Source organism: Nannobrachium achirus (assembly GCF_963921795.1).
Source record: "Nannobrachium achirus genome assembly, chromosome: 8".
Classification (NCBI taxonomy): Eukaryota; Metazoa; Chordata; class Actinopteri; order Myctophiformes; family Myctophidae; genus Nannobrachium; species Nannobrachium achirus.
This window is the reverse complement of record NC_137817.1, coordinates 47626489-47645739: the sequence shown is the minus strand read 5'-3', so window position 1 is coordinate 47645739 and position 19251 is coordinate 47626489. Positions and strand designations below refer to the sequence as shown.

Here is a 19251-nt window from a genome sequence, read left to right as displayed (position 1 = left end):
TCCCATCTAGAAGCAAGTCATTCATTTGTTACCCCATTGTGAAAGAAAGGGGGTAACTTATAATGTACAACTTTAGCAATGTACACTTATACCATTTGATTTATTTGTAATGCAATAAGACCACAGGGTTACAGCGGTTGCATAAAGAAACAAGCCCTCCACTAGCTTTCCCCTAGACAAATGACCTTCTATAGCTGGACCTTTTCTAATAGACATGCTTTAGCCTGCTGCTTAATAGACCTCAGAATACATTCTTGTATTGACTGTAGCCAGCATTGCAGTTGTATGTAACTACACAACATGACTGGAGGTGTTAAATCAGGCCAATGACGGACCTTTGTACCAACAGTTTACTAGGCTAGTGGTTTTCACAGTGACGTGATCCAACAAATGACTCATTTACTCATACGTTCCAAAATGCTGCCAAAACACTGCAATGGAAGCAAACATGTGTGTGTGTGCCTCTAGTCGCTTAGAAACAGTCCCCACTAATGAAGAATGACAGATTTGCAGGTGTGCAGGGAAGTGGAGCAGGATGACACAGAAAAAGGAAGGAAATATTGTGGGGGGGAAAAATAGGAAAATATGAAATCGGCATAAAGTTTATGGGGGTTTATGTATCGGGTTACAAAAACACGTTGTAAATACAGAAAGCTAGCATGAACCCGCATCAACAGAGTTTACTGCGATACATCAATCCTATAACCCCAAGGCCGGTGACCTTATCTAAGCAGCTCACCCCGTCTAACCTGAGAGAGGACACTGCTTTTGTGGGCGGACGTAACTCGCCTTAGCAATCCAGTTTGGCAACTCTGCGTTGTCTGTGATTATTTCAAGACGGCGCTGTATTATATTTTGTCTTGCGCAATCTTTTGCTGGTCATCTGCACTCTAAACTCTCCAACCAACGATTGAACACAATATGACACAATATTTTATGCTTTAAATATAAAAAAATAGCAGATATACAAGCTCACAGCGCGGCACCAAGTGCCGCGCTGCGAGCTTGTAGATCTGCTATTTTTGAAAAATCGTGAAAATTAGAATTTTGACCCGATTCTATAAGTGTCTTTTGAATCCTTCTAAGATTTTTTGAAAAAACCTATGTTTCTATGTCAGCAATCTGGCCAGCCATCGTCAAAGAAAAGGTCCTTTTCACTTAACTGGAGCTCAGTTAGTCTGTTCTTGAGAGACTACTATGTCAGTGGTTCTCAAACCTTTTCATGTGAAGGACCCCCAAAATGATATTTATTTGGCCACGGACCCCCATTTCAAAATATCTAGTTCCAGGGACCACCCAGAAGCAAAATTTGAGTTACAAACGTTCGCTTTGAAAATACATATATTCAAAGATTTGCACACATTTTCACGACTTTTTCAAAAATAGCAGATCTACAAGCTTGCAGCGCGGCACGGTTAAAGCATTCAATAATTCTAGGCCTAAATGGGTTAAGAGTTTGGTCAAAAGACACATTGGACAATGAGTTCCAGGTCAACATTTTAGCCGCTGATGAAACATTTAACACGTTTCCGTCCCGCCGTTGCAAGTTATGGATGATGTCCTAGTTTCACACTGTACGAGTGCTGATCCATTTCTGTTATTTCATACAAAATAGCTGAAGATTGTTACATGGAACTGGGGCAGATTTTCCCAGTTCACATGTGGAACCTCAATAATACATTAAAATGGGCACCTGTTAAGTTCAGATATTTGCGCTGGCTATTCAAAACTGCGAGCTTGTACCACTGCTATTTTTGAAACATTTTTTAAACATCTTAAAAGTGTGAGAGCTACTGATCTGCCTCAGGTCTTAAGTGTATGTCAGTGTTTTGAGCGGGTCTGGTACTGTAAGCAATGTTTTTCCACTCTAAAGCCCTTTGCACACAGGCACGTTTATCCGCATGGATAAAATGGACAATTTTTTTTTTAAAGAAAACAATGATTCTCTACGACCTCATGCACACCGGATCCGAATTAGCCGTGCGACGAGTGGCTGCGGCCGTGCGTTTTTTCCTCGATCGAACCCAGTTCGATTCGTGTGTCTTGTTGCATGCGGTAAAAAACTCATCACTCCTTTTATGGCTCCTTTTGGGATCCGCAGCGCCGATTCCGCACAGCATTGCACACCAAATCCAATGCGTTTTATTCATGCAGCAAACGAAAAAAACGCAACTGTCCTGTGTGCGGCAGAGTGATATATCGTTGTTGTGGGGTGGAAAGCTTGTATCTCCATGTTTCAAATGTGTACGTTCTTTCGCAAAGTAAAGCCCTGCTTCATCATACAAGGCCGTCGCACAAAAGTAGTGAAAACAGCAGATCTACAAGCACGGTGCGAGGCGTTGTGTGCTTGTAGATCGGCTGTTTTCACTAGTTTAAATCATTTTTAAAATGATAAATGCAACCAACAGTTTTGGACATACAAGGTTTTCACCCAACAACGACGATATGGTGGTTGCTTCCCATCAACAGCCTTAAAAAACAAACTGATGATAACCGGTGTCTATATTTAGAGGGAGTGTGTTTTTTTTTTACCTGGATGTATCTGAGGGCGCTCCGCAGCACGCTCAGGTTGGAGGTCTTCTTCTCGTCCACGTTGGGGATGTTCTTCTTCAGCGTATCGAAGCACTCCTTCAGATGAGCTCGCCTACGGAACAACAGAGGCACACACAGGGTCCATATGTGGATGTGTACTAGGAGGGCGATGTGGCTTCAAATCAATATCACAGTCATTTCAAACTTTTTCCTTTGATTGCGATCAACGATCCGATCGTGTGAAATTAAAATGAGCGACAGTAGCAGATATACACGCTCACAACGCATCGCGATAAAAAATAGAATAGAGGATTAATTACACATTTCCGACAGCGACAATGTATACCGTAGCTACAGCCATGCTCTGTCAACTCACAACTAAATACAACAATATTGTGTATTGATACAGTAGGCATAGATTAATGATAATAATAATAATAACACTTTATTGTCCTCTCAGGGATATTCATCTTCACAGTCTGTTCCAACAGAAAAAGAACCGATGACCATGAGGTTCCCTTATCAAGCCTAGTTTGAGTGTCCTTCCCCTCTGTATTCAGTTGTTGTGTGCTAACTTGAATATGTGAAGCTGGGTGAACTGTATTTGAACTTGATTTAAATTTCAACTACGCAGTTGGAAAGAAATGTTTTCGTGAGTACAGATCTGGGTTTGTACGGTCGCCCACTCCAGACCAGATCCCGACTGAATAGCAAGTTTTCATCAGTGGTGGAAAAAGTACTCGCATGTTTTACTTTAACTAAAGATTTAAAATAATTTTAGTGGAGTAAAAGTACAACCAGACGACCAGTGTGTTTTAATACAGTATATGTATGGACAGCTTCTCCAGGTTTAGCAGTGTGAGAGAGATCAGTATCAATGTTTACATGCACACATACTTTAAATGATATCTCTTTAATATTGGACTGCTGTGACCATCCACCGGTTAACCTCGGAAGAGTGGGAGTTATGAGATGTATCAAAATCAATCATAAATAAATAAAGAAAGACAGTCCAGCCGATTTGACAGGTAATCTGCTCTATATGAAAGCAAACATGTTCACATAATCTCATCTTAACTGCTCTGTGCAAAATGATCAGATATCCACTTAAAGGTAGGGCAAGTGTTTTGTTTTGGTTAGAATAAGTGTTAAATAGCTCTATGTTCTGATAGTGTTCATTGCTATAGAGTGTTTGTCCAGTAACAGGAGTATCCATGTCTCTTCAGCCCTTAATTAACTCACCGACTGCCATATGACAAGTTTGACAAGTTTTGGAGGTTGTCCAACACACAAGTGACGAGTTTGACGACAATTTAATTAATTAGATTAACTCTAAAACAATCCAACTTTTGCTCAGAGGTTCTGATTTCACCTTATAAAAAGCAATTCGGGAAGCAGGACATAATCGGTTCTCAATGACCGCATCCGGTTTTCATTTCTTTACAGAGAAAACATGGAGGCAGCTCCAAGACGGCTGCACGAATTTTGTTCCGTTTTTGTAACGGCAAATGCCGTGCACGCTGGTCCATGGATCGTGTATCAAGCGCGTGCACGGCATTTGCTGTTACAAAAACGGAACAAGATTCGATCTACAAAAAAAGGTAAGAAAACCTTGGCAGTGAAGCAGAAAAGACGATTTCTAATCAGCGCAGTCAGTGAGTGAAGCAGAAAATATGCGTTGAGGTTGTGATGCAACGTCATAGTTTCAGGAGTTATGCGTACTCGTCTACACCCCTCCTGTTGTGATGTGTGACCGAGTTCTAGTTGTCCTAGTCTAGTATTTTTGTCTTGTCATATGTTTTTCTCTTCTTCTCCTTTTCTCTTGCTTTGGACTGCGCCCGGCTTCAGTGTAATAACTGGATGGGGGGGGGGGGGGCACTACAAATACCAAACCTATGGACCTATGCACCTATGAAAACGTATTTCCTGTTTATTAAAGAGCTGGATAGACAGGGAGACCTCTGTTACTGAACAAACACTCGATAGCAATGATAACTATCAAAATATAGTGCTTTAACCTTTTAACAAAACGTTTGTTTTAACCAAAACATATCACTTACCCTACCTTTAAAGTAAAGATGACACTAGGAGAGAGGCTTGCACCCACCTGTTCTTCTCAAGCTTGTTATGAACTTCTCTTGTGCCCGCCCTGGAAAAGCACAGATTGATTTAGAGCTGGAACGCATCTCTGTCACTCTTTTATTTATTTTTTTAACCACTTTAACCACTATTTTATCCTTCAACTATTAAAAATCTTGAAAATGTATGCAAATCTTTGAATATATATATAAACAGTATTTTTAAAGCGAACATGTTATAACTCAAACCTTTCTCGGGGTACCTGGAACAACATATTTTGAATATCTAATTCTATTTTGATATCTAATATCCAAATGATTCAAACAAGAACGTCAATCAAACTGTAAAAAAAAAAGAAAAAGAAAAACATGAACCCGTGCAAACACTATTCTGTGGTGAACATTCAGTGAGAAAAAAACACGAATCTACATCTCGTAGACAGGCTATTTTCAGCAAAGAGCTTTAGTGTGGGAGTGGACCAAGTGTAGGACCCCTGGAGACTCTGGTCGACTATATACAGTAGGTTTAAGATCCATCTGATTCTTTTCATTATTTCAATTAGCTTTTTATTCACAGGCAACTAAAAAACGCCCCTGTTTGTTGCACTGCCTCTGACTGACGCTGCAGCAGCAGCCTGCCACCTCACCTCGCTCTGCATCCAATTACCTGCCACCAACTTACGGCGGTTACACACTAAGCAGATGGCGTGCTGCACTACTACCATCCTAATTAAACATGGCTGACTCAATCCAAGCGAGAGAGGGAAAAACAAAACAACACTTACCCTCCCGGCCTCTTCTTGCCGTCCAGGTGGTGCCCGCTGCCGTCGTCAGGCGGGCTTCCCCGGCTCCCGGGGGAGGGGCTGGTCTGTGGGGGCGTGGCCTGCTGGGGGAGGAGCGAAGGCGGCGGGGGCGGGGGCGGGGCGACTAAGGCGTGAGGCTGGGGGGCGGTGGAGACGATGGTTCCTCCTCCGGGGTAGCGCTGCTGCTGCACGACCAGCTGCTGCTGCTGCTGCGTTTGTTGCGTTTTAGCGTTGTTGTTGGCGCACGGCGTGGGCTGCAGGTAGTGCTGCTGCTGCTGGTGGTGGTTCTGCGGCTGTTTGTGGTTCAGCGCCGACGCCGAGGAGGAGGGCGACGAGAGGTCGGGCTGGCGCGGCGGAGAGATGGGCAGGGAGGAGGAGGACGCGGTGGTGGTGGTGGTGCCGCCGCCCTGGTGCCCCGGAGGGGAGTGGCGGGGCTCCCACTTGGGGGAGGCTAGGAGCCGCGGTGCCACCGGCTGATGATGATGTGGGGAGGGTAGGCCTCCGCCAGTGGCAGGGCGGTTGGAGGAGGAGGTGGTGGTGACCACGGGGATCATGGGGATGACGGTGATGGGTATGGCGGGGGGCGGGACGGGGGCCGGCCGGTGGCGATGCGGGCCGCGGGGCTCCTCCTCCTCCTCGGCCTTGAACACGCGGTTGGCGTTGGTGTAGTGCAGCGGCGGGGACTCCTCGGCCTTGAGCACATGGTTGGTGTTGTGGTGGTTGCTGTTGGTGTAGTGCAGCGGCTGCTGGGACGAGTAGCTGATGCTGTGCTCTGCCAGCTGCTCCAGACGCAGCTTGTCCCTCAGCTCATTCTCCTCTGTAGGGGAACAGAGCAGGGTGTTGATCAGGACAGCGCCACACGGAGGGCAATGGTATAAACCAGGGGTTTTGAAAGTGGGTGACGGGGCACCCTGGGGTGCCGTGACGGCAGTCCTTGGGTGCCGCGAGATCATTTGATAATATTTGGAATTTATTTGGACAGTTGAACAAATATTTAGTATCATTTTAAACTTGAATTACAAAGTTATTTTCAGTCAGTTCTAACCAAAATGGCTGTTATCTCAATGTTTTCCTCACAACATAATCACTAAAATATCGTTACTGTCGGGCAGAAACCTCGTATCTCCAAGTTTCAAATGTGTACGTCTTTTGGTAAAGCAAAGCCCTGCTTCATCATCCAAGACTGTCGCACAAAACCGGTGAAAACAGCCGATCTACAAGCACACAATGCGAGGCGTTGTGTGCTTGTAGATCTGCTGTTTTCACTAGTTTAGTACATTTTATAGATGAAAAATACAAAACAAACAGTTTTGGACTTACAAGGTTTCCACCCAACAACGACGATATGTTAGAAATATAAGGTGCTGGGAGTGAAAATTATAATGTAGGGGTGCCTCGGATTAAACAAATTAATATTTATGGGGTGCCCTGAGACAAAAAAAGTTTGGGAACCCCTGGTATAAACCCGTGACTGTTACCCTCTTATATGAACCAGAGCCTTGTATAGAGAGTTCGGCCACTGCGCGGTCAGAAACAGTGCTGGTCATGTGGTTCATTTAACTCGAAATGTCACTTTTCCCTCATAGACTCCAATGCATTCTGTAAACTACCGGTTCGCGCTTTGTCACTATTCGCCAATAGATGTGTATGTAGAACGGGAGTGGCGCTACTCTCTCAAACACAAGGCTATACAAGGCTCTGGTATGAACTTGGTTAAACACATTTATCAGTGGAAAGCAGAAACCAGCTTAAATCCAGTTTACGACCACGTCGTCCACGAGATTTATACGGTCAATCCCAGCATACAAATGGTCTAAGGGTTGATAAATCTGACGGCTGAAACCAGGACAGTCATTCAAATAACACCGCCTAAAATATTCTCGAAAGACCCCAATTTTACAACACGAAGAACGGGAATACGAGCAAACAAAGTGTGGAAAGCCATTAAGAAAGAGCAACTTCTCCGACGTGGAAAGTTTTCCACCCGCCCACCCCGTGGCCTGTCATGTTCGCATCCCCATTTTGGCCATGTTATTAGGTGAATATGTACAGATAATATATTTTCAAAAATAGCTGATCTACAAACTCACAGTAGTTTGAATTGAGCGTGTTAGAGCTGCGCAAAACCAAGTAGAAAATACAGCTTAATTGGTTAATAAATGCCGATTCTTTCTTTATAAAGTAGGTGGGGAAAAGTTGTTCAGTTTCAACTTGTACAGTATGCGTCTGAAAAAAATAATAAAAAAAGATTGGACGCCTAAAGTTTGTAAAAAGATGATCTTAATAAAGACTGCTGTAACTGCTGCAGTCGCCGACTGGCTAATGTGAGAGCAAGGCAGATAACGAGGATTAAGGTAGAGTGACATTATTCACAATGGATACCATTACCACTACTGCTGAAAGACAAAAAGACAGAAAAGCAGCAGTATACCCTTGCAGGGCTCTCACAATAATACCACCATGCACACCGGCTTGAGTTACTGTCCCGTTGTAAAGGTCTGAAAGGAAACTCGACTCCTTGGAACCAGCAGCCAGCCACCCTCCATAAAACTACAGTCAGCCAGGGATGCAGACTTTGCTCCGGCTTGATGCTTGACAAGAAGCGATGCATAATGCAGTAAATGCACAACCGCCGGCCTCAAATGAAGGAGCTGCAATAACTCTCTGTTCTGCACATTGTGTTCAACTCGTCTCAACCAACCGACCGACTGACTGGTCCCTTTGGTTCTCAACCTCTTCAGGCCGCGACCCCCCAAAATAATCAATCGGGGACCCCCCCCACCCTGACAAGCATTTGGAATTGTAAGAATTAAACAATAAAAATTGCACATTGACTGCCAAACCCGAGTTTCCCTGAGTTATCGCCAAATGGTCCACGCTTCCCTAGTGTCCCAAGTTATTTTTGTTATTGCATTTCATTTTTTAGCTGCACCTTGTAAACAAAATCCGATCCGGTTTTCCAACAGGAAACAGGAAGTAGGTGTGATAAAAACAAAACTGATCTCCGTCCGCTCCCATGTTAAATTTAGCAGGAAAACGCCCATATCTCTGTTTGCTGTTTTCCTGAGTGTCTGCAGTGTAAACATGCTAACTAAATTAACTCATATCTTTGGAACAGTCTGACCATTGTACACAGATTTTGTATTCTTTTTTGGCGACAGCGAAGCACAGCATGCAGGTACAGTATTTTTTCAAGATCGGACTGGATCTTACTTAATATGCTGTGATAAATATGCTGTGACTACTTTTAAAATAAAAACTAAAAATAGCCGACAATGTGTGAAGGCCTGTCCATACTTTGACCGAAACCGAACTTTTCGGTCAAAAGGTCCGGTTGGACTACAAAATGACATCACTCGCGACTTCTGAAAAGCATTAGACCGAATTAGAGTTCGGAAATGTGCACGTCGGAAAGTCCAACACACCCAACATTTGGGAGATACTAGGCCTTTAAGCTAATCATCTGGGGACCACCGCCCCCCAAAAGATCATTTGGGGACCCCCCCCTTGGAGAACCACTGCATTCGTCCTTGTCACTCTGGGGGAATCAGTCGTCACAAACATGGGAGCTGCAGAAAGTGGTATTAGGAAACAGCTCACACCACTACCTAACATTTCCCTATCAGCAGTGTGGCAGGACAGACAGGGCAAGCTTTTCACCTCAGCTTCTTGGGTCATTTGTGGCCGAGTCCAAAGACGCCAAAAATACACCGCTAGCACAGTGGAGGAGAGACAGTACACACGCCACGCAACAAGAGACCTTTTGTGTCAAAATGGGAAATCCTATCAGCGGTGGTGGCCGCCTGTCTTGATATCTGCAGTTTGGCTGCCACACAAACATTCTATGAACTTGGAAACACTCTTGGATCCCGCTAGTACGGATGGGGCGGAGAACTTGGCAGCACCAGACACACGCGGCCTGCCAAGCTGAGGGGAGTGAAGCCTTTTCAGCTCCAAAGTGTACTCAAGGACAAGGAATGGCCCTGAAGAAAGAAGAAGTAGCACCGTTTGCTCCGTAACGCCCCAGACAAAGCCTCTCTCTGGAAGGGGAACATTCGTCAGCCTGTAGTAAGAGGGCCAGGGAAATATCTTTTAAGACCCTTGTATAATTACCTATATATTCAGGGGTTGCAAAGAACATAATTTGATGCATACCGTAGAGAGGAAAAACACAGCGGGGAGGCTAATTGAATGTCTGCAAGATGCGACAGATCTGTGCTATCATCACGTTCGAGGATTTTATGATCATGGTATAACCTCAGGGTTCTCCTTGAGAAAAGCCTTGGTAATTGGTAACATTACATGATACACCTTTTACTTAACCATCTGAAAATATACTATTTGCCATAACTACATGAACCCAATACTTTTAATCAAGTCAATTTTAATTCTGGACTTTTACTTGTAACAGAGTATTTCTACATTGCAGCAGTATGTACCAGTAAGACTCCCTAATTGGGAGATAAGCAACTGTGAGGTCGCATGTATACACACACTGCAAAAAGCAACCTCATGGTGGCGCTAGAAGAGGGGAATGTGAGAAATCAGGGGCGGAGGTTGTGGTTTGCCAGCCAAGGAGTGTGTGTGCAAACTAAAGTTTTGCATGGATAGGGGCCAGAGATAAGAGTAGGGCCAAACGTGTGACGTGACGGACAGACAGACAGACAGACAGACAGACAGACAGACAGACAGACTGACTGATGGAGGGACTGACAAACAGACGGTGGAGGTTTTCATAGTAACTGTGCGACATGACGGTCGCAATTAACTGTCCAGCCTGCTATTAACTCCCAGGCTGATTAGCCCGATTCAGCATGGTTATTACAACCGGACCAGACTGAGGTGGAAACACCAGCAGAACCTGTTCTTTACCATGCCGTACCATACCATGCCGTACCATACCATGCCGTACCATACCGTACCATACCATGCCGTACCATACCATGCCGTACCATACCATGCCGTACCATACCATACCGTACCATACCATGCCGTACCATACCATGCCGTACCATACCATGCCGTGCTCAAAAGCCTAGTGTAAAGGTGCCTCTAGTGTAGAACGTATTTGTGTAAAGGTGCCTCTAGTGTAGAACGTATTTGAACTAAGCTTACAAGCTTGTAGATCGGCAATTTTCGATCTTTGGTACCATACCATGCCATGCTCAAAAGCCTAGTGTAAAGGTGCCTCTAGTGTAGAACGTATTTGTGTAAAGGTGCCTCTAGTGTAGAACGTATTTGAACTAAGCTTACAAGCTTGTAGATCGGCAATTTTCGATCTTTGGTGGAGAGGGGGGGTCCAACTTCCAAGTACAACACACGAAAGACCCCTGGGGGACCCCGGTCAACGAAGTATGTAGGGTTTAAGTGCTTAATAGGAAGGGGGTGTGGGGGGGAGATCCTGGCTAATATCCTGGATATGCTGGAGACAAAGGAATGCACTTCATAAGGTGTTTGTGTCTTGACTAAAAGAGGGGAGGGGGTGATCCCCGGGTACCATCAATGGCTGTGATATCCAATCAAATACAAGAGCACCCCCCCCCCCCTCCCCCCCACTCAATGTGTGGATCCTGGGGGAAGGGGTTGTCCAGTTGCTATGGTAGCAGTAATGTTACATCTGTCAACTAGAAGCAGTGCTCTTCCGAGCACAGGTCTCCACCAGGTCAGGCATGTAATGTGTTTTACATAAGTCGGCCTCCTGATGGCGCTATAAAAGGCTGATGTAAAAAATGCAGGGAAAAGGTTTTACCTTGGCCTCTAAGGAGTGCGCATACAAAGTTTGACACTAATCGGTGGAGTAATAGGTGAAAACATGAATCGGCCTGTTATAGCGCCACCATGAGGCTGATTTGATTTTTCTTAAGTGGCATTTATTCCTCTGCCTATTGGGAATGTGCATGCACAATTTCACCAAAATCGCACACTGCGTTCAGGATTTCAGGCATTTTATTCAAAACTGACCAATCCTGCAAACTTTGAAAGACAGTTTTAGCCAATCAGGATGGAATATGGAAAATCTGACACATCCATGTCGATCACATGACTGTAGAGATACTGTCTACTGATTTACGTGATTTTTGGACAAAATCTGTAGGAGTACTGGCAAAAGTTAGTTTTGCAAAAGTCGGCCTCCTGGTGGCGCTAGAACAGGCCCATGTGAAATATTTGGGGCAGAGGTTCTGAATTGGTGTCGAGGGAGTGTGTGTGCACAGTTTGGCAGCGACCGGGCCAACGGCGCCGGAGATTAGCTGGTAACGGACAAACGGACGGACGGACGGACGCACGCACGGACGGACGGACGGAGGGGAAAACATACTCTCCCTCAGCCTTCGGCTGGTGGAGACAATTACAACAAGGGAGCAGCCTTTTTACTTTGCACGTGGGCAGACGGAGCCAAGACATTTCAGCATATCGTCGTTGTCGGGTGAAAACCTTGTCCAAAACTGTTCGTTTTGCCTTTATCATTTTAAAAATGATTTAAACTAGTGAAAACAGCCGATCTACAAGCACACAACGCCTCGCAGTGCGAGGCGTTGTGTGCTTGTAGATCTGCTGTTCTCACTACTTTTGTGCGACGGCCTTGTATGAAGACGTATAGGGCTTTACTTTGCGAAAGAACATACTGTACACATTTGAAACTTGGAGATACAAGGTTTTCACCCGCCAACGACGATGTTACTGAACAAAAGGTTATTTTCCTTGCAGCAGACTAACAAATGCCTTCTAAAGTATCATGCATAGTAATACACCAGTAAGACTCCCTAATCGGGAGATAAGCGACCGTCACGTCGCATACACAAACTTTAGGCAATCGTAGCCAATCAGGAGGGAATATGGGAAATGGGACAGATCCATGTTGATGACATGACTTTAGAGATACTGTGTACCGCTTTGAGTGATTTTAGGCCAGAATCTGTAGGAGCAGTGTCCAAAAATGTGTTTTGCAAAAATTGGCCTGACGGTGGCGCTAGAAGGAGTGTGTGTGCAAAGTTTGGCATCGATAGGGCCAACGGTGGCAGAGATAAGAGTAGGGGAAAAAGTGTGACGTGACGTGATGGACAGACAGACAGACAGACGGAGGGACAGCCGGTGGAGCTTTTCATAGTAACCCGTGGCCATCGTTGTCAACCGTAGGGGCGGTAGTGAGGAAAATAACTTTTCCTCTGCAAAAAGAGAGGAAAGATTTGTTCTTCAACGTCTGTAAATATCAACCATACCTCTATGATACAAACATGGAAATCTCTATGGCGTGAACGCCGTTCTATGCGTTTTATGGAGAGAAAAAAGTATGTTTTCAAAGTGGGGCCCAGGGAGACCCCCAAAGGTCCTTCAGGGGGTCCCCATATACCAGCAAAATGAGTTAATACAGTGGTACCCAAACTTTGCAGGTAGAGACCCGAAATAGACCCAGGGGGGTCCCCAAATTATTTTGGGGGGTCCCCAGATGACTAACTTAATGTGAATTGAAACATTGTTTTCCCAGTCAACAGTAAACAAACCAACATAAAGTTTAAGTGTATAGAGGGGTTTACTTTCTAAAGTGACAATTAAACAATTAAACATTGGCCAAATTGTCAAATATTAGAGGCAGAAATTGTGAAAATAGCCAATCTACATGCTCAAAACGCCTCGCAAGTCAACAGATCTGCTATTTTCACAATAGAACCGTATTATATAAAATGTAATGCCTCAACTCCAAGTGCTCGTCAGGGTGGGGGGTCAGTTAAAATGTGATTATTTTAGGGGTCGCGGCCTGAAAAGGTTGACAACCCCTGCCCTAGATGAACTACCACGGTGCTACTCCTCCCACGACGCCTAAACAGTGCTCTCAGTGCGTTGCGTGCTGCAGCAGAGATTAATTCAGGTCAAAACAAAGTGCACATGAGGTGCTACGAACGGAGGCAGCTGGTGTGGTTTTAAATACACATACCAAAACATGTCCTCATGTATACCGTACGCCTGGCAGCTATTTATCATCACAGCGAGTGTGTGTACATTAACAAACAAGCTTAAAGGCCCTGTCAGGTCATTCACCTTAAAGAAACCCGACAGAGAGAGCTTTCCAACGAGCACTCCTTAAAGCAGTCGCTCTCAACACGTGGTGCCGTGGGGTCTTGACATGATTTATTTTTGCCATTTATTACACCCCACAAAAAAAGCAGATCTACAGGCTCTGCGAGCTTGAAAATGTTTGCATATGACGATGACATGACGCCAGCTTTAATTAAAGTGGTTCACAAATACAAATTAAACATCATCCCGATGATTTTTTTTTTTTTTTTTTTGTAATTAAGGCACACACTTCTGGGTCATACTGGCAGAAAATGTGGTGCTGATGATCGGGCCAGCGGATTGTGAGATTACCTCCACCCACGCACACCCACACACAGACCCTTTTCTAGAGACGGCTAGATTCCTGCAGAGTCATGCCGTGACTATCACTGCGCTATGCATGCATTAATTAGAAGAAGAAGAAGTAGAAAAGAGCATGGCATAAAACAACAACACGTGTTTTAATCAGGGGAAATCAGACATTCCCTCCATATTAAATAAAGCAATAAGCAATGACGTCCGGCTAATTTTTCACTCTGCAGCAGGCAGCCGACTGCTTCCCTTCCGCTTGTATTAAATAATCCCTTCCGATATACATTTAATACCCCCTCCCCCCCTCACCTTTCCCCTCACAGAAGTGTGTGAAACATGGACAAAAACAAGGGGGATTAAAAGCCGTTATATAACTGCAGGACTATACAGAGAGAACACTGGCCTACATTCATGCCTTACACACCAGTAGTACTGACCTCCTGCCTAGACTAGAGGAGTGCTTCTCAACCTGTGGGTCTCACGAACCCCCAGGGGGGTCCCCAAATTATTTTGGGGGGTCCCCAGATGATTAACTTAATGTGCAACATTGTTTTCTCACTCAACAGCAAACAACCCAACATAAAGTGTAAGTGTATAGAGGGTAAGTGCACATTTCTAAAGTGACAATTTAAGGACTTTTTTAATACTTCTAAAATGAGAAATTAAACATTGGACAAATTGTCAAAAATTGGAGGGTGAAATTGTGAAAATAGCAGATCTACATGCTCACAACGCCTCGCAACACGACGCGTTGTGAGCATGTAGATCTGCTATTTTCACAATGGAACCGTGTTATACAAATGTAATGCCTCAACTCATAGTGCTCGTCAGGGTGGGTGGGGGGTCCCCAGTTAAAATATGATTATTTTGCGGTTGCAGCCTGTAAAGGTTGAGAACCACTGGGGAGGGGGGGCTCTCCCTTCTTCCTATGTCAAAAATTGTTCTCTAGACAGTGGTCCACAAAGTGGATTTCAGTGACTCTCTGGGTTCCTTTATGGGGGTCTAAATTGACCCTTACAAGCTGTAACTTTGACAGTATACAAATGGAACCAAAAGGGTTAGGTTTTTTTTTATCTTAACATTTTCTTTGAATATATATATTTTTAAAGCGAACATTTGCAACTCAAATATTTGCATCTGAGGGGGTCCCCTGATAGGCTGATACATAATATTTCAACATGGGGGTCTCTGTGGCCAAACACATATAGTCTAATTCTAGGGGTCCTTGACATGAAAATGTTTGAGAACCACTGACATTATAGAAACATGCATTTTTCAAAAAAAAAAAAAAAAACTTGGAAGGATTTTATAAGACATTATAGAATCGGGTCAAAAAAAATATTCAAAGACACGCACCCAGCCAGCACACACGTGGTGAACGGGGGCGTTCACAGACGGCGGGGCGTGGTTCCCCCTGCACACGTCACCGACACACGCACACGCTCAAAGGATTCTTTCGTGCAACAGCAGAAAGAACAGAGAGGACGGGGTGGTGGTGGTGTGACTAAACACCGCGTGTCATGCTGATGACTGTGGATGTAGCCTCCACCTACTGTACTGTACTGTACTGTATGTATGTATGTAAGTCGAGATAAACAGGCCCACCACATTACAGCAGCCAGCCCAGTAGGTAGGATAGGACCGGTTCACGGCCAGAAGAGTCCCCCTAGATCAGTGGTTCTCAACCTGTGGGTCGGGATCCCCAGGGCAGGTGGGGTCCCCAAATTATTTTGGGGGTCCCCCGAAGATTAACTTAATCTGCAACTTTGTTTTCTCACTTAACTGTAAACAAGCCACCATAAAGTGTAAGTGTATAGAGGGTATCGATTTAAGGACTTTCTAATACCTCTAAAATGACAAATGACATTGGCCAATAGAATAGAGGCAGAAATTGTGACACAACGCAAGGCGTTGTGAGCATGTAGATCTGCTATTTTCACAACTGTGTGATACAAAATGTAATACCTCAACTCTTAGTGCTCGTCACTGTCCTCAGGGGGTGGGGGGTCCCCAGTTAAAATATGATTATTTTGGGGATCGCGGCCTGAAAAGGTTGAGAACCACTGCCCTGGCCTAGATGACATGAGACTGACAGGGAAGCCTGATGTCTGTGGTGAAGAGGATTTGGCGTCATTTGATCCCGCGGCAGCCTGCCTGCCTGCTTGCCTTGCCTGCCTGGTTGACTGACTGTCACATTATGTAAAACATTCCCGCCGCCACCGCCCTTTATTCGCGCGTCACAAAATTAATGTAGGCCTAGTGTTTTTTTACTGTAAAGAATATGGGGTGTTCTTCATGACCGCGAGACATTCCTGTTGCTGGTTGGTGATTAGGTTATGTGAAAACGTAATATTTGTTGCCCTACATTATGATTTCGAAATACAGAACGTTATTATTAGGGTAGGTCTACTAGACTAGGACTGCTGGCTCCCAAACTTTTTGCTAAAAAGTTTTTACTAACTAAAAAGCAAAATGTGTCGTTTGCCCTACCCACACTTCTTAAACATTTGTTTTCTAACCCATGAAATTCATTAGATTTCTCTTAATTATGAATGAAATTACTTGGAAAAATCATTGATTTTCTTTTGGTATTATTATTCATCGTGACATTTTAGGGGGATTTTTTTTTTTTTTTTTATATTTTTGAATAATAATTAAAAAACAAAATGTAGTTAACTAAAAAAATTAATGGACCCATCATTTAAAAATGTCTACGACCCACAAATGGGTCCCAACCCAGTGTACTTGACAGTGCGCGTAAATGCAGAGATCACAATCTCCTCCACTGTCCAGAGCTGCTGCAGATAGATAGATTATAGAAGGTGCAATATTGTGTGGAATCAAAAGGTTCCATGGAACTCCTTCTGCAGACAGCAGTGCCAACCAACACGATAAAGAAAGTAAACCCAAGCACACGGGCATGTCATGATGATGATGATGTGGCTGAAACTGAAATCCTCCTCTCACGGTTTCTATTACTAATGGAATAAAACACAGCAATGTGTACGTAACCAGTACATTAATATACATTAATATACATTAATGTACTGTTAATTAGATAAGACGTATAATTGGGTTGTTTCTCATCCAGGTCCAGGGACGGTTGTTGATTTGTACAAAACAATTCCAACAACAGTTGCCACAGTCTAGAAACCACCCCTCTCTCTCACACACACACATTCTATGTGTTTAAAAAAAATCCTACCACTTACCACGTGCTTTCTGTTGTTGCTGGGCTTGCAATTCCAAAAACCTGGCCGCTTCCAAAAGCGTTTCGATGCTCATGTCTGTCTGTCGGTCTGTCAAGTGTCAACCGTTCAGTTCAGGAGACTGACTGTGATTTACAACAGAACCACACCGGCGGAGGACGTGGTCTGGTCCTTTACTGTAGTGTAGGGTGAGGTCCCTGTGTGTGCGCGTGTGTGTGGAGAGAGGTTGGAAGGTGTAATTTGACACCCCCGCCCCCCCCCCCCCCCCTCTCTCTCTCTCTCTCTCTCTCTCTCCCTCTCTCTCTCCCTCCCTCCCTCTCTCTCTCCCTCCCTCTGGACACACACAAACTCTTCCACAGACACAGAATAGTTGCAACAAGATGGCGATGAGCGTAGTAAAGGAAGCAAATGAGCTTTAGCACATTGTGGCCGCCCACACGTAGACAGACACACACACACACACACACACACACACACACACACACACACACACACACACACACACACACACACACACACACACACACACACACACACACACACACACACACACACACACACACACACACACACACACACACACACACACACACACACGCTTCCACGTGCACTGGGGTGGGTGGGAGGGGGAAGCAAAACGTGGACTGGAGTCACTGGATTGGAGATAACAGGATCATTCACACTTTTGCAACTCGGGTGCGTCAAAGGGTTCCATGAGTCACTCACCACTGATGCCATGGGATGGGGCAGTGGGGTGGTGGGCATTGCCAGCCAGCCCTACATGTCCATCCGTAGGCTACACACACATCCATCCGCAGTCAGATGACCACCACTGTGACTGCACTGCAGTAAACTTAGAATCGAGTCAAGGACAGTTTGTAGGCATGGGGTCCCCCTAGCCTTGGATCAATACTATCATAGATGTATTTTATCGAGTCTGACTGTTGCTTTCATATCTAAAGTCAAGACTCGGTGAAATAGCCTAAATCTAAAAAAAAAAGAGTCTTGATCAGAGGCTATACTCCCCATAACTCTGAGAGTGTAATACCTTTTACACTCTCATCTGGTTCCCACAATTATTTAGCTGGGGACCCCGGACCCCCTGACCCACCCCCCGGAACCCCCTCTTTGAGGACCACTGCCCTAAAGAACAACAAAGTAGTAAAGGATGACTTCACCACTTTTCAACCTATCTTCATATAACTGGTCCTCCTCAGTCCTCACTAATGTTCACGATAAAATAGCACAATTCTTTTCTACTCTGTGTGTCTGTGTCTCATAGGAGAGCTGTGGGCAGTTTAGAAATCCACCTACCAGTGACATCATCGATGGGGAATCCAAGCTAATAGAAACTGCAGGCTGGCTGACGCTGCTACAATATTGCATGGTTAGAGCAGTGGTCCTCAAAGTGAGGTCAACCCCTCAGGGGTCGTGGGGGGTTTCCAAGGTGTCCCAAGCGAAACGAACAATTTTCTTTCCCTATTATTTCACCGGCTAGACAGAGATTACTGTTGTGTTGCCCAATGAGAATGTATACAAATGACTATTCACATCATAGGTTTCACTTTTTTTTTTTACCAACACAAATCCTCTCTCATGGGGGTCCCTGACACAAAGTCTTTTTAAATGGGCGTCCGTAGCCAAATAATACATACTGATTTGGGGGTTCCTTGATATGAAAATGTTTAAGAAACACTGGCTTAGAGAGTGAAATTCATGTTTGTTTTTTCCACAACAAGGCGGTCAGTATAAAACCTGATTTATACTTAGTCGCACGCTGGCGTTGCATGCCGTCACTAGTACCGGGACACTCTCTGAGCTTGTAGATCTGCTATTTACGGAGCATGACACCGGCACACAGCTAGGCCTAAGCATAAATCAGGCTTAAAGGACAATTTTTTTCTTTTTTTTACAACAAGGATTCATATTTTAGATTTTAAGTAGAGAAAAGTAAAGATTAATGTTAAAATGTTTTCGTTTACTGCTTTCTATCGTTTTTGCAATTTTGATTTCAGTGGGTGGAGGCATGCGTACAAGTGGCTAAATATTAGACACAATAAGCCAGCGATTTCTTTATTACTATTTACAGTAAACACTACTAGCCCCTATAAGTCACATCTGCCCATGAAAGATTGCGGTGCATCTTGGGAATGGGCTTATTGTGTCTAAAAATACACATTTAGCCAGTTGTAAGCATGCCCCTAACCACTGAAATCAAAATCATTCAAATCGTTAAAACGATAGAAAAAACTCAACTTTTCTTTT

The 19251-nt window shown here is 44.4% G+C and overlaps 1 protein-coding gene across 3 annotated transcripts in view; it reads right to left on the bottom strand.

Moving 5' to 3' along the window:
• mnta (MAX network transcriptional repressor a) overlaps window positions 1–17220 on the bottom strand; it is a 42479-nt gene extending 25259 nt beyond the window's left edge. For 2 of the 3 annotated variants that reach the window (XM_080730848.1, XM_080730850.1), the window contains exons 1-4: window positions 16990–17220; window positions 5396–6230; window positions 4640–4681; window positions 2533–2644 (exon numbers count right to left, since the gene is read on the bottom strand). In XM_080730848.1, the coding sequence (XP_080586974.1) occupies window positions 2533–2644; window positions 4640–4681; window positions 5396–6230; window positions 16990–17062 (1062 nt within the window). In that variant the 5' untranslated portion in view covers window positions 17063–17220. The remainder of the gene's footprint in view (window positions 1–2532; window positions 2645–4639; window positions 4682–5395; window positions 6231–16989) is intronic. The other variant, XM_080730849.1, reaches the window with a different exon arrangement.
• Between the last annotated feature and the right edge of the window lie 2031 nt (window positions 17221–19251).